The sequence below is a fragment of the Brassica oleracea genome, chromosome C4, assembly GCF_000695525.1.
Source record: "Brassica oleracea var. oleracea cultivar TO1000 chromosome C4, BOL, whole genome shotgun sequence".
NCBI lineage: Eukaryota > Viridiplantae > Streptophyta > Magnoliopsida > Brassicales > Brassicaceae > Brassica > Brassica oleracea.
Genome location: NC_027751.1, coordinates 13,438,523 through 13,453,579, shown reverse-complemented (window position 1 = coordinate 13,453,579; position 15,057 = coordinate 13,438,523). Strand labels below are relative to the sequence as shown.

The window sequence follows — 15,057 nt, the reverse complement described above, 5'->3', positions numbered from 1 at the left end:
CCACATAATGTTTGTCTATCCACGTAATGTTTATCCAACTGAGTAACCACAACATCCTTACATGGACACGAAAGCATCCACAACCAGCGAACATGTATTTGTGGACATGATAGCATCCACATCCATGAAATATGGATGACTGTAACTTGCTAAACTGTTCATTTTAACGTAATTGTTGGATTAACAGTTTTTTTTACGATCTTGTGGTCCTTATGGAAGTCCAACTATCAAAAAACTTAATCTAATAAATGTCTAAAAGCTAACTGAAAAACAACACAAACAATATTCCAACTTTCTGTTTCGTTTCAGTAAGAGCAAAATAATAAATAAAAACTCTCTCAATTTCCGTGAATGTATGCTACAAGTGGAAGGTAGTTTTGGGTGCAAAGAAAACAGCCTATTAAGTAATCAACTCTTTAATATATTGGGACGAATGAGATGTTTGTAAAATTATTTAGGTCCAGATACTTGGCGCAATTTAAGAAGGCTTTTATATATTTGGGCCGAAAAGGATCGCCCATTACTTAAAAAAGCGGCAACTCCGTGACATATTGTTGTTGTGCTGGGACCCAAAAACGGCGTGCATTTTGTCGACTTTCAGTGGAACTGTCTTTTTCTTTGTGGAACTGTCTTTTTCTTTCTGTCCAAATCAAAAAAGTTTTAAAGATCCTTTTGATTGCAACTAGAGAAAAAGATAACAAAACTTCCACTTTTTGTAACGTAAATACATTAATAAAAAAAAGGTTTCACGAGTACATTTTAAACTTAAAGCAGAAACAAATAAGTAAAAGAGAAGGAGTGTTTATTCCTAATAGAGCTAGGAAGAAAAGTTAATTGATTTTAGATTTGTCAGAAGCATAAACGTAGAGATCTGGATCTGTCTCGTAGAAGACAATATCACCAGTGTCACTGACGTAATGATCTTTTTTAATACTTGCGACCAAACTCTCCACCAAGTGAATCGGTATTGCTCCTGACGTCTTCGGCTCTCTGTAGTATCTTCCTAACACATGTTTAGCTGCTCTCGTCTGTCCACAATTCATTAATTAAATTAGTAATTAATCACCATTTAATCAAATGAAACTAGAGAGAGAGGAAGCTAGATCACTCACGGCATCGACCAAGTGATAGTGAGGGATTTGTGGGAAAAGATGATGGATCACGTGAGTTCCAATGTCGTGATGGATGTTGTTGAAGATTCCGTAATCTCTATCAATAGTTGTTAATCCTCCACGTAAATAACTCCATTCCTATTATTGTATGCAAAACATCAAAAATTAAGATTAATCAATACTAACCATTATTGCTTTCTGTACATTTCTTTTTAAAAATTGATTTAATTACCTTGCCTCTGTACCAAGGCAACTTCTCATCGTGACCATGATGATGCAAGTACGTGACAGCGTCCAACCACATCACAAAGATCTGAAAATTTTCCAAAACTTTATGTCAAAAAACAAATTTATTATTAATAATATATAAATTTCTTGTAATAATATGTGAAACTTACAATGTAAGGAACGCCATAGACTTTGAGAACTGTGACTGGATCAACGAGGAACGATAGATAAACAAGAGTGGCCAACATTATGGACCAGCAAGTAGTTGAAGTTGCAATAAGCTTCCTCTCGCTTGGAGCAAATAAACTACTGTATGGGTTAAAATGTGACCCTTCTTTTCCAGGACTTCTGTACCACTGTAGTTAAGGTCCAATCAAAATTAATTTATATATTGGCTTAAAACTCAAAATATAAAATCATTTGTAATTTTAAGAAAAAATAGAAATTGTATTTTTTTTTTACCAGATAGATCGGGTAAGCGAGCATGGGCAGAGGGACAGTGTATCTGAGCATCCGAGTACTATGGGGCAAGTTCTTGTACAACTTTTCTGGCAACTGAAATACATAATTATAATTAATATGACTATTACTATTACTATTACTAATTACTATTACGGAGTAGTACTTACTAGTATTAAATATTCATTGAAAATTTGTCATTCTGGTTATGTATTCGTATTAATTCATGTGTTTATAAGTTTTATACTAATAGCTTTCAAGATTGCAGAGAAAAGTATTACGAAAACGCCAAAACTGAAAAGGAAAAAATAACGAAGAAAGTAAACGGATTTCGAGGAGAATCATTTTACGCTAAGGACTCGAATATAAGACCATCATTAACGCAGGGTTCTTAGTACATGGTTCTTAACAGAATATAAGAACCCGACTCTTAACTTTTAACTGAAAAAGTTAAGAGTCGGCTCTTAAATCTCTTATTTAAAAGCCGACTCTTAGCATTTTCAGTTAAAAATTAAGAGTCAGGTTCTTATATTCCGCTAAGAACCCCGTCCTAAGAACCCCCGTTAATGATGCTCTAAGTGGTCCATCGTTAAAGTTCGGTACTATAAAAGTATAGATTTTTCATTTTCTGAGTTACTGCGTAACCTCTAAAAAAAACTCTCTATTTTAGAGTTCACGAAACTCTAAATTTAAAGTTTCAAAGTGGTTTTCTTCAAAAACAAACTTCAAACGTAATTTCAAAATTATTTGTATTTTACACAATGATCTTTATTTGTTATAACTAATATAAATCCATAAAAAAATTATAAATAACTAGCACATATATAAAAATATTACAGTAATATTAATTAATAAAAATTTACATTAAATATATAAAATTATAAATAGAAATATATAATTAAATATTAAATTAGAAGCAAAATAACATATTATTTCATAAAATTATTTTCGTAATGTTCCATCTTCGGTTATATAAAATTTGTTTAGACAATAATTTTGGAGGTTCCAAAGCAAATTTACCAGATTATTAGTATAGTTATAATATTTAAAATTTTCTAATAGTTATGTCTTCATGTATCTTATTTTAAAGTTTTTTTATTACTTTTATGTGTAAAATTTGAATTTATAAAAACAAACTGGAAATATTTATAATATATAAAAAATTTAAGAATTAAAACGATAAATGAAAAAATACTTCAGAATTATAAATGTAACGTGTAATTAATTATAACGATCAAAATGCAAATAAAAAAAACTTCAAATTTGAAATTTTGAAATTTATTTTTTAAGAACAAAAAACTTTATATCTGAAGTTATAAAAAAAAAATTTGAGATAGATTCCAGAACATTAACTACCGCTGAACTATTACACTGGCAAATTGTTTTTTACTACAGCTAGAAAACAGATCTGACAAGTGGCCGGTCTGACCTCAGACTGAAAACATAAACTAATAAAATAAACATAGCATGATTACTGAGGGTTCTTATGACGAGGTTTTTAGAGAAATATAATACTCCGTCTTTTAACTTTTAACTAAAAAAGTTAAAAAACCAGTTTTTAAAACTCTTATTTAAAAGCCGGTTCTTAGCTTTTTTAGTTAAAAATTAAGAGACATGTTCTTATATTCCGGTAGAAATTCTACCTTAGAACCCCAATAATCATAAGAACTTAGACATAAGAATGAATTCCCAAAAAAGAACAAATAAATAAAAGACAAGAGAAACTATGAGAGTAGGAAAGATTACCGGAACCCAAGACTCGTCGTTTTCAACATGGCCATGGTTCTGGTGGTGTGTCCGATGGCTTATTCTCCTGCAAACCCCAATTACAAAAGTTATGTATTTATTTATTTTTGTGAAAATGAAATTGTCTCTATAATGATTTAACAATCTCACTCATTTTATATTTATTTTGTTTTTTTAGTTGATATATTTATTGAACAACTAACAATAGAGTGCTCTAACAATCCCATTCTTTTTTTTGAGCAAAAAAACATTTGATGCTTTTTACTAATAAACATTGTGTCAGAAATAAGTAAAAAAAACTATAAATCCTCAGGAAATTGATGCTTGTAAGTCTTTTTCGAAGATATTTGAAGCTGATGTAAACAAATAACAATAAGTGAAAACCTAAAAAAAAATCAAAATCTAAATATACTTAAGAAACTAAGAAAACTCAGGACCATAGATAGGCGCATATCATTTAAGAAAAGGTTTGGATTCTTTTTCATTGGCTGCTAAAGATTTGATGCTTTTGAACAGAAAAAGCAACCTCATATAGTCACATGCATTGTTTAATAGGATTCTTATTTAATTATAAAATTGCTACTCTAGCAACAAAAAAACAGTTGGTAGTTTCCAGTTAATACTGATTACAGTTTCCTAGCATTGCACCCAAGAATAACAAACGAAAATGTAAGAAATACGAAAACAAGTACTAATAATTTACATGGAAATAGTTAATAAATGACTTACCAACCATGGTAAGGAACGAGGATGAATGAATGAAGAATGTGACCAACCACACTGTTCAGCAGAGGAATGTCTGAGAAACTCCCATGTCCACTGCCATTATTCAATTTTATTTTCACATCATTATTTAACATAAAAACGTATTTATCATTTATTGCACAATTTATTTTAACTTTTCTACATTTGTTTTAACTCAAGCTCTTTAACAAGGTAACAAATCCGGTATATGACGTGTCACTTGTCTAAATCACAAAATAGATTGGAACACAAAAAGAAGAAAAAATATATATATTTTTCTTGTCAAAAAACAATATATTTGTTGCCAAAAAAATAAACAGTATATTTTCTTGATATTATACTATACTATAATTATAATTAAAAGTTCCGGGGATCTAGAGAAAGAGAAACAAAAATTGAGAACATCAAAACGTAGATCCATAAAATGCGGAAATAATATTAATTATAGAAAAGAAGATATTTTGTTACGAGTCTTACGACTGATGAGTGATGATGCTTGAACATTGATGAAGAAAAAAAATCTTAGATCCTATATTTTCTTTTATTTTTTTAATAATTAAACATGAAAAAGTAACCTCAAAAGAATTAAATCTTGAAGTCAGTGACGATACTCATCGAACGTGCCTTCAAGAAATTAATAAATTGAACAAAAAGAGACAAAATAATTAAAACTGAAAATTTAATTTACCAGTCGTGGCCAAGAACGAAGATGGCCCAGAAAAGGGTTCCTTGGGCAACCCAGTAGAGTGGCCAGAGGAACCAGCTATCAAAATACACGGCGGCCATGGCCAGAGCCGCGACGGCGAAAATGTCTCTGGCGACGTAGCTCATAGATCTCAAAGGACTCTTCACCCAGCAATGCTTAGGAATCGCCGCCCTTATATCTCCGATCTTAAACGGTGGTTGTGCGCTTGGATCAAACCCTTCTTCCTTCCGGGCACCGGAATCTCCGTTAACATTGCTGCGCTGGTACATAGCAACAACCATTGCTGGAGAGAGAGATTTGGACGAAGTTTCTCTCTCTAGATGTGTGGCCTTTCAGTGAAATGTGGTGAAGAAAGGTTTGATGGATTTTTTGGGTGTGTGAGGTTGGCTTATATAAAGGGAGAAGATGTATATATGGACATTGAGAAAATATTCCAAATTTTTTTTTAATGATTAATAATTTATTTTTGTATTTATCAAAAGAATAAAAATGGTAATTTAGCTGTAACTTTTGTACAATGGGTTGGGTGCATAATGTTCCAAAAAAAAGGGTTGGGTGTATTACTTTGTTACGTCGTTCAACGCAATGAAACCAAATTGGAGAAATGTGTTTTACGCAAAAGTAAAGTAAAAAAAAATTCTAAGAACAACATTTTGCCATTTCTGGTCGTATAAATTGTTTTTTTTTTCGAACTGTGGTCGTATAAATTGTTTACGTTTAAAATTTACACTAGTTTCATATATATGATATTCGAAGATATTTTCTATTCAATACGTTATAGGACAATCATATATATTTAAAGTAGGGTATAAATAGAAGCTACCATAATCGTTTTTTTTTAAAATATAAGCTACCATAATCTATAACTTCACTAAGATTTCTTTTCTATTTTTAGATTTTCCTTGGACGGGAGGATTGTACCAAATAAATTTATTTGTGTTTCTTACTCTAGAATCAATTCCATATGTAGATGCAGTGAAATGGAAGACAAACATAACGATCCTCTAGCATATATATTTTGTTCCCTAAAATTTTGTTGATTATTTATTGACTAGGATAAGATCACCTTGCGCGAGATAGACATCGTGATATAAAGTGGTTAAAAAAAAAGACATCGTGTATATAAATTATTTTTACATATTACCATTTATTTTACATTTTACATGAAATAATAAAATAATAAATATATATTAAATAAATTGAAAAGTCTATAATTACTATTATGTATATAATTAAGTTGGTGCAAACACATAAATCAAAACAAACACTCTTTTCTATTTAAAATAATATTGAGATAAAAAAATCTAAAAAATCAATTATTTCTATGGTATATAATTAAATTTAAATGATATTAACATATAGAAGTATATTTTAAAATATCTATCCGTTAAATAATGCTTCATACTCATTTAGTTTTATGACAATTTGTATTTTTTAAACTATTGAAAATAAAATTTTCAATTTGATACTTTTAATAGTTTTAATAATTTATAACTGTTTTTAAAAATTCAATAAAAAAGTTTGAAATTAAAATATTAAGTTCTCAATATTTCTTGAATGGAAATTTCAAATTAAACTATTATGTTCTTATATGGTATATAGTTTAATTTAAACGATAGTAAAAACATATTTTTAATATGAAAATATATTAAATAAGACATTTTATTCATATGATTTTATGATCATTTATATATTGTATAACAAAAAAATTTAAGCCACTGATCACAAAATTTTCAATGTAATATTTTTAACAGTTTTAGTAATTTATAGTTGTTTAAAAAAAATTCAAATTATAACTTATAAGAAAAAATCTAAATTTTTATTCTATGATTATTATGATTGTTTAATTTATTTTTTAAATATAAAACAAAAAATAATAGAGGAAAAAAAATTTCTATTATTCAAAATCACTAATTGTCATATATATGTTGATCACATTAACTAATTTTGTAGCTTTTATTCAAGGAACTAAATAAGAATTTTTTTGGTACATTAATAATTAGGTTTGTAGTTACTTTAATGAGAACTACTGTGTATATTTAGATTGACCAACTTATTTCTCTAAGTAATCCGAGAACCATTCTAGTGATTAGAGATGGCAATTATGGATCTGGACCGCGGGCCCTGCCCGTAAAGGACTGTCGCAGGACGGTATTGGGACGAGGTTTTCTAGGCCCGCAAATTTGCGGGCTTCGGGGGACAGGTCTTTACGGGACTGGGCCGTTTGCAGAATGTGCCGAAATGGGTCTTGCGAGATTACATGGACCTGCATTTTTTTCTTCATTTCTTATTTTACCTGAAAAAACGAAAAAGAAAGTGAGAAAAAAGCGATTTTTGTGATTTTTCCCCCAGAAAACATAAGGAGTTCCGGCGATGATGATTCGAGCTCCGGTGATGATGATTCGAGCTCCGGCGATGACGACCCCATCTCCAGCAATGATGATTCGAGTTCTTGTGGTGTGTTGATTTGGTTTTCTCTTTTTATTATACACAACTATGAATTGCATTATTACAATGTGATATTTCTTGTTTAAGTTGATTGGTTTTGTTTTCAATACCGTGAAGTGATATTTTTCTTAAATTAAAAAAAATTGGTTACAAAATGTTGTTTAGGAGAAAAGTTAGTTGTATATCACGTCACTTGTATAATTTGGCAAAGTGATTCACAATTTTTTTTTGCAATCTAAATAATTAATTAAAAAGAGAGATGGTCTGATGAAGATATATAACACTTGAGCAAAATTATTACAAAGACAACAACTCAATCAGATTCAAACTTAACAAAAGCTTATGCTGATAACAAAAGAAGACTTTTAACTCAAGAACGCAAGCACAAACAGCTTTGTGGCATTGATTTTGATAAGGCTTTAGTGAAACTTAATGAGCTCTCTTCAACTCTCTTACACAACTCTTTTACTTGAACATTTACGAAAGAAGATGTAGCAAGCGGTTTGATAAGAAGGCGTCCCGTGGAACGGTCCGTGAATGTCTATATATTCTGCGGTACGGGTTTGGGCCGGCATTTTGACGACCGCAGTCCGCGCGAAACAGGCCCGCTGTGACCCGCTCGACGACTAACCCGCTGCGGTACGGGACAGAAAGAGATGGAAAAACCTGTTTGACATCTAGTGATGATACACTACACGTTTTAAATATTGTAATTTTTTTCAAATAATATATAAGAGATTAGTTCATCATAAAAATTGATTAATAAAATTTCCCAATAAATAAGAGAATCTAAAAAATGGAGTAGTTAATGGGTAGTAGCTTAGAATTGAATTGAGTAGAAACTGCTAGCAAATTAATTGAAGAAAGTTGAGGAAAAAACAGTTGCCACATCACTATGATTTGTTTTGACTTACTAAGCATGTATCCAGCGGTTTTATTTATTTGAGATGACTTGTTTTGATAGTGATTTTTTTTGTATTTGTTCCCCCCCCCCCCCCAAAAAAAAGAGTTCTATTTTGGCATAATGTAGTTGGTGGAACAATTTTTTTGTTTTTCATTCATCACGTAATATAAAACTACTTACTACTTAGATGCTTAGAAACCTATCATACGTAGAAGAATCAGTTGGATGGAACTACTATATCCGGAAATAACAACACAAAAACAGAACAAATTCATTGTGTGGTCAAGTGGGTTAAATGGTTGATCAAAAATAGCATAATTTCTAATATATATATATTCGATAGTTTTTATGAACCGAATTGTCTGGATCAGTCATATACTTACATGTAACTGTTTGTATTTTATTAAGAATATATAATAAGATTATAAATGGTGAATGAACTAAAATCAATTCATTTAATGTGGCTAGTGGTGGAGACTTGGGGTGATGGATTGTGTTATAGGAGCTGTTTTTAGTTTTAATTTTTATCTATAACCTTTAAAATTATCAAACATGCTTTAGAATAGTTCTAAAAACTACAACAGGAAGATTTAAAATAGATGTAAAAAACTATATTTTCTAAAACAACATTTTTTAGCACAACAGGAAGATTAAAAATAGATGTAAAAAACTATATTTTCTAAAACAACATTTTTTAGCTGTAGAAAAAATATTGCTACAGCAATAAAATTTTAAAATACATTCCTTACAGCTAAATAAAAAAAATCATACAAACTAAATTCTACAAATTTTTTACTTTACTTCTCACCTAATCACCCCATTGAATTTTAAAATTGAGGCGTTTCCTCTACCTCTTCTTCTCTCTTTGATTGTTTTCCAACACGCCTTTGCGATTCAATCATCAACGACTTAATATAATTGTATACATATTGGACTTAGTTGCATTAAGTACGTTTCGGACTATATGCAATTACTCATTAAAATTGCTTGTAACAACTTTTCCTTGTTTGGAAACACATTTTCACATGGTTGTCGACACTCTATGACCAGAGTTGGCAACTTTTTTTTTTTTTCGTCAACTACCAGAGTTGGCAACCTAAAGCGCACCGTTTACAAGTAATTAGAAACATAGGATGTACTTTGTAAGTCATAGTATCTGCCAGGTAATATCTAAGTTAGATTGCTCACATCCACAAGCGTCTAGTCGTAGGCCGGCTTACTAGACTATCCTATTTTCCTATAAACTATGGAATTAATTGAGTGCACATTACAATTTTCTCTTAATGAAGGTGTGAAACGTGGGACTGGTGCTAATTAGAGGGAATTTTCCATAGTTTTTTTCACATCAAAGATTGCCAAACTTAGAAAACTATAGTTAATTTTTCCTCACGAATGAAGCTCTTCAAGAATAAGAAACTAATGTAGGCGACTTGCTACGTACCATTTCTACTATTTATATATCTGTGTTTAGATATCAGAATAATAGTTTAAGAATAAATCCTAAAATGTAAAAAGAAGTATGTGTTTGTTATTTAGCATACGCACATGGTGGAGAACATCCTTCGATTTCCTCGTGATTTCCGAAGGGCCATTTTATTTTAAGTATCAACTTTAAACAATTAACGAATAAATCGTTACATATTTCGAGCTTTATTTGAAGGAGACAATATATATACACATTAGTTGATACAGTTATAACTTATGTTGAATTGAATTGATAGCGAGATGAAAATGATATTACGATTTCTTAGGTTATAATGACATTTTTATGATGTTTTTATGACAATTTTCATTCTGTTTTTTTTTTATAAACATGAAGGTTCATGCATATGGAAAAACCTAAACTAATTTATAACGGAAGGTAAAACCTATAGATGGACTGGCTTTCTATATTAGATCATTTCTATTAAAATAGTAGTGTGACCCATTGATAAAAAGTATGGTCCAACTATTATTTCTTTTATCTTTATCATTATTTAGAATATTATTTATTATGCTTTATGCCATTAGACCTATATTTAAATTACCAATTGAAAAGACCTAAAAAGATGTAAAACAAAAAATATACCCGCTTTTTTAAGAACGGGTCAGAATCTAGTTGAAGTTTAAAATATAGTTTCATATCCGTTTGACCACACAAATTTAATGTTGCGAATTTATTCAAATTTATGTTTTTTCCGAAGTCCGTTTACCACTAAACCACCTCCATATGGTTACAGTTTTATCTATTCTAATAATGTTATGTATATATGATATGTAGTTTCATATTTTCCCTAATTAACTACGAGTAAATGTACTTATCAATTATTATACGTGTTGACCTATCTTATATTAATTGTACCAACCATTCGTATTTGATGAAAAGTCGTGTACGTAGAAAGGAATCATTTCGTAGATACTCACGATGTTACCCAAGTTAGAGAATTATTTTCGTAAAAACCATTTATCATTAAGCTAATTACCAAAAAAAAAACAAAGAGTGGGGCCGCGAGAATATGCATCCGTAAGTTTTCTAAATTTTCAAAGGACAACATATGAAGCTTGCGTATTAGACCGAAATAACTCTAACGTGTGGGGTTATAAAGAAAAAATGGATTAGTGAAAGCTATTCGTTACTAATTTCTCATCTTTAATGAATTATTTTGGATTTCCAACTAATCATAGTAAAAATCGTAAAAATACAATTCTTAACTTGATTTAAACAATACAAGTGTTGAGGGAATGGACGGGGTATAGAACACGCCGTAAATAATGATGTCTTTTCGTGTATCGAACATGCACCTCGCATTTGTTTGTAACCCAACCCCACAAGGCCACAACACTTTCTCTCTCAGTCGGATGGAAAATGTATTCGAAAATATTAGCATAAATTTGCAACATGGAAGTATTCGAATTCACCTTTAATTTTTCTTTATCATATAAGTGCTATAGAGACCATTACACTGATAAGAATTACATGTTCATCGGCGTGCATGCAGACATACATTATCATTTTTATTTAGACCACAAAACCCGTAAGAAATGGATCGTCCAGCTCGGAAAAAAAAATGAAAGGGCCATTAACCATTCACAACCTAACCCAAATATACATTTTCACATTTAATATTAGAGGCTAAATATAAAATTTTATTTTAATAATTTGGGATTATATACTTTATATAACTAAAATATTTGGAGTTTTGTTGATTAACTCGAGTATCCCAAACCTATAGAAAAACCCAAACTAGTCTCTCAAGTGGAGATACATGGTCTAAATATAAATTTTTTTTCTGAATATTCAAATGGGACTCAAATAATAGTTTCATACCTGCGTGACTACACTATTTAATGTGGTGGGGTTGATTCGAATCCAGATTGTTTAGTTTCCCAAAATCCATCTACCATTAAATCACTCATAAGAACGGCCCTCGTTGCTTGAAAAAAAAAAAAAAAAAAAGAACGGCCTATCAATATTGATGCATTCACGTGGCTCATGCATAGTAACAAAGCACAATAATATAGTCCATGACCCTTGCTTGAAAAATAAAAAGATTTATTGTACTGCATGAACCTGGCAACCACATTTTGAGTCACCAATGGGTCCACTACAAGCAAAAAAAGGGTCCTGGACCACAATCAAGTTGCGCAAGCTAGTCTTGCATGAACCGTAGAGTATACTTTACTCAGGCCTTGTAGTGGACCATAGTTAAAGAATGTTTGAATTCATAGCCTTCAATGGGCCTGGGATTTTTATCCGAGATCCGGATTCGATCCGAGATTCGATCCGCATCCGATCCGAAAATCCGGATATCCGGAGGGGCCGAATCCGGATCCGGATCCGGATACCTTAATTTTTTAGTCTGGATATCCGGATCCGTATGTTTTATTAATAACTATTTCAAAAATAGTAATATCTATATATAAAAATTAATTTATTTAATATATTTTTATTTTTATAATAGTATATATAAATTTTATGTAAATTTTGTAATATTATACATAGAAATAATTAAAAACATTATATATTTTTTTTATTTTTAAATTATTTTTAATATTTTTTATATATTAATATTATTTTTTAATTATTTTAAGGATCAAAATCCGGTTCCGGATATCCGTCGGATATTACAATTTTTATAATGATAAAAATAGTAAAATTATGGATCCGCCGGATAAGGATCCGGATTCGGATACCTTAAAATTGCCCGGATATCCGATCCGTCTCAGGCCTAGCCTTCAAGACTATGTTATCTAATCCCATAATAAACTGATATCTAATCCGGATTCGGATACCTTAAAATTGCCCGGATATCCGATCCGTCATAAATGATTTTTTTTTTTCAAAAAATAAAATAAAATTATCTTTATTTTACTATAAGACATCTTAATACTAATGATGCTCTATGTCTAGTTTACCAATTTGTTTATTGTATGTGAGAAGATTAGTACATGATCCAACACAGCTGAAAAATTAACATGTTAAAGAAGTGGACTGATAGTGATACATATCCGGAATTAACCAATGGAAATTTACTCCTCTGACCATACAAAAAAAAACACAAATACACTATCTAACCAAAAACACCCTCTTTCTCCTCAATTCTCTTCTATCTCTCTCTAACTTCTCACTACAAATCTAATTATCTTTTTATTTTGGTTATTTGGCAAATAAGCCCTAATCCACGTATCGCTGAAAGGTTTTAGTGTCTTATGCAGTTTTTTTTTGAGACAATTTGCTCAATATACCTAATTGAAGCTGAAATTAGCAATCTACCCACATTGAAGTGAAAACCTGATTCACTATAGCTTTTTGGGTCAATACTGACCATTAAGCCCCTACCCACTGCCACGATGGTCATACACAATACAAGGAAGGATCTCTATTCTAGATATGGTCAAAGATTTAATAGGGTCTGTTCAGTTGTAGGACTGCAGAGTAGGTACCTTCCTAACCACACGTTTTTTCATGCCCATAATTTTACTCAATGTTTTAATATTCATAATATACGTGTGTATAGGTGTAACCTTGTCTACACATAAAAATGTAAATGTATGGGGTATATGTTTAAAACACTATTTTCATAATATTTACACTAATCGTTGCTACATAATTGGTTAATAACACAACTACTAACTTTCATGTTAGCAGGATATGTCCAATGGTAATAGTTATTAATAATGTTAATGGTGATTTGAGAACGAACTAAGAATTAAATTATAACTATTCTCTATAAGAGAGCATTGATATAATGGTTGATAAAAATAAGATAGTGGTTAACAAATATGTTATCTAATGTGTCTTAGCATGTAAATATAAACTTAATGGCCACCCTAGCTGGTTAACCGTTAATAACACAACGAGAAACTTTCATGTTAACGGGATATGTCCAATGGTAATGGTTATTAATAATGTTAATGGTGATTTAACTGTAATTTGGAAAACGAATAATTAAATCACTACTCTCTATAAGAAATCATTACTCTAATGGTCGATAAAAAATAAATTAGTGGTTAACAAACATATTATCTAATGTGTCTTAGCATGTAAATATAAACTTAGCTACTAACCCTAAAGTTAACATATATTTTCAGTTGATATATTGATAAAATACAGTAACCAAAATCTATGTAATGTTCTAAATATTATGATGAAAATCTGAAAATTAATGTATGCCTAGGCTGTGTATACATACACTTAACGATCATCTTCAATTATTAACACACACACATATATATATATATAAGATTAAAAAGACATACGCTAATGTATGTTCCAGCAGGGGAGAACACATTTAACATCTAACATTATACTAAAACATATACATGTAGACGGAAAAAAATTATATAGTTAGAAATTAAGTTACATGTTAACAAGATACATTTATAGGTAACGGTCTTCTGGTTAAGTTATCTGAAAATCTGAGAATTGGACGATCTCGAAGCACTACGCTCGACCAGAAAAATTGATCTAATGTACGCTATTAGTTAATAAGCAAGGGTTTTTCGTCTCTGACTTTCCTGCTGATTCCGTCTGAGTCTAACCTTCTTCCTCAGATCTCTCAAGTTGTGAAAAAGAATCTGGTGAAGGAAGTAACCTCTTCGGGTTTGAGACTATAAGAAGACATCTGATCAACTATTTGGCAAAATAGAATGAGCTACAGACAAATCATCATTTCAAACTTTATCTTCCAGCAAGTTTTCATTTCCAAAAAAATATCGACATGATGACATACCTAGAACATCATCAGTTGTTAACCTTTGTTAAGGGTTATTAACACATATAGCATCATGATGATCAAATCCTACGAAGTTATATTCTCCCATGACTATGCATAAAACTTCAAACCTGCAAACATCCTCTCTGGTGGCAGTGAATCATCCATCTGACACAATTATGTTATAGGAAAGAATGGATCGGAACATAAAAAACAAAATAAAACCAATGAGAAAGTGAAAAACAAAGTGATGTACCTTCATGAACATTAAAAACTTCACTTTAATGATATTACTTAATGAAGATGAACATAATATCGCTCAAATCTTATTGGAAAAAAAGAGGGAACGCACCGATTAAGGAAAAATAATTGGTTGGAGTGAGTAGTGGACGCTCCAGATGCATAGCTCTGCTTTAGAATATGTATAGCTGTATCGTTTCATGTATGGATTTTCACACAATCGATAAAATTAATTGTTTAAATAATCAGATAAAAATTGCATCTCTGACAAAAATC

The 15,057-nt window shown here is 30.6% G+C and overlaps 1 protein-coding gene across 1 annotated transcript; it reads right to left on the bottom strand.

Moving 5' to 3' along the window:
* Positions 1-710: 710 nt before the first annotated feature.
* On the bottom strand, positions 711-5,381 carry LOC106336680 (omega-3 fatty acid desaturase, endoplasmic reticulum). Its single transcript, XM_013775591.1, has 8 exons — positions 4,978-5,381; positions 4,275-4,364; positions 3,546-3,612; positions 1,803-1,895; positions 1,511-1,696; positions 1,345-1,425; positions 1,113-1,250; positions 711-1,028 (listed from the first exon to the last, which is right to left on the bottom strand). The coding sequence occupies exons 1-8, from the start codon at positions 5,274-5,276 to the stop codon at positions 831-833; spliced, it is 1,152 nt and encodes a 383-aa protein (XP_013631045.1). The 5' UTR covers positions 5,277-5,381; the 3' UTR covers positions 711-830.
* Between the last annotated feature and the right edge of the window lie 9,676 nt (positions 5,382-15,057).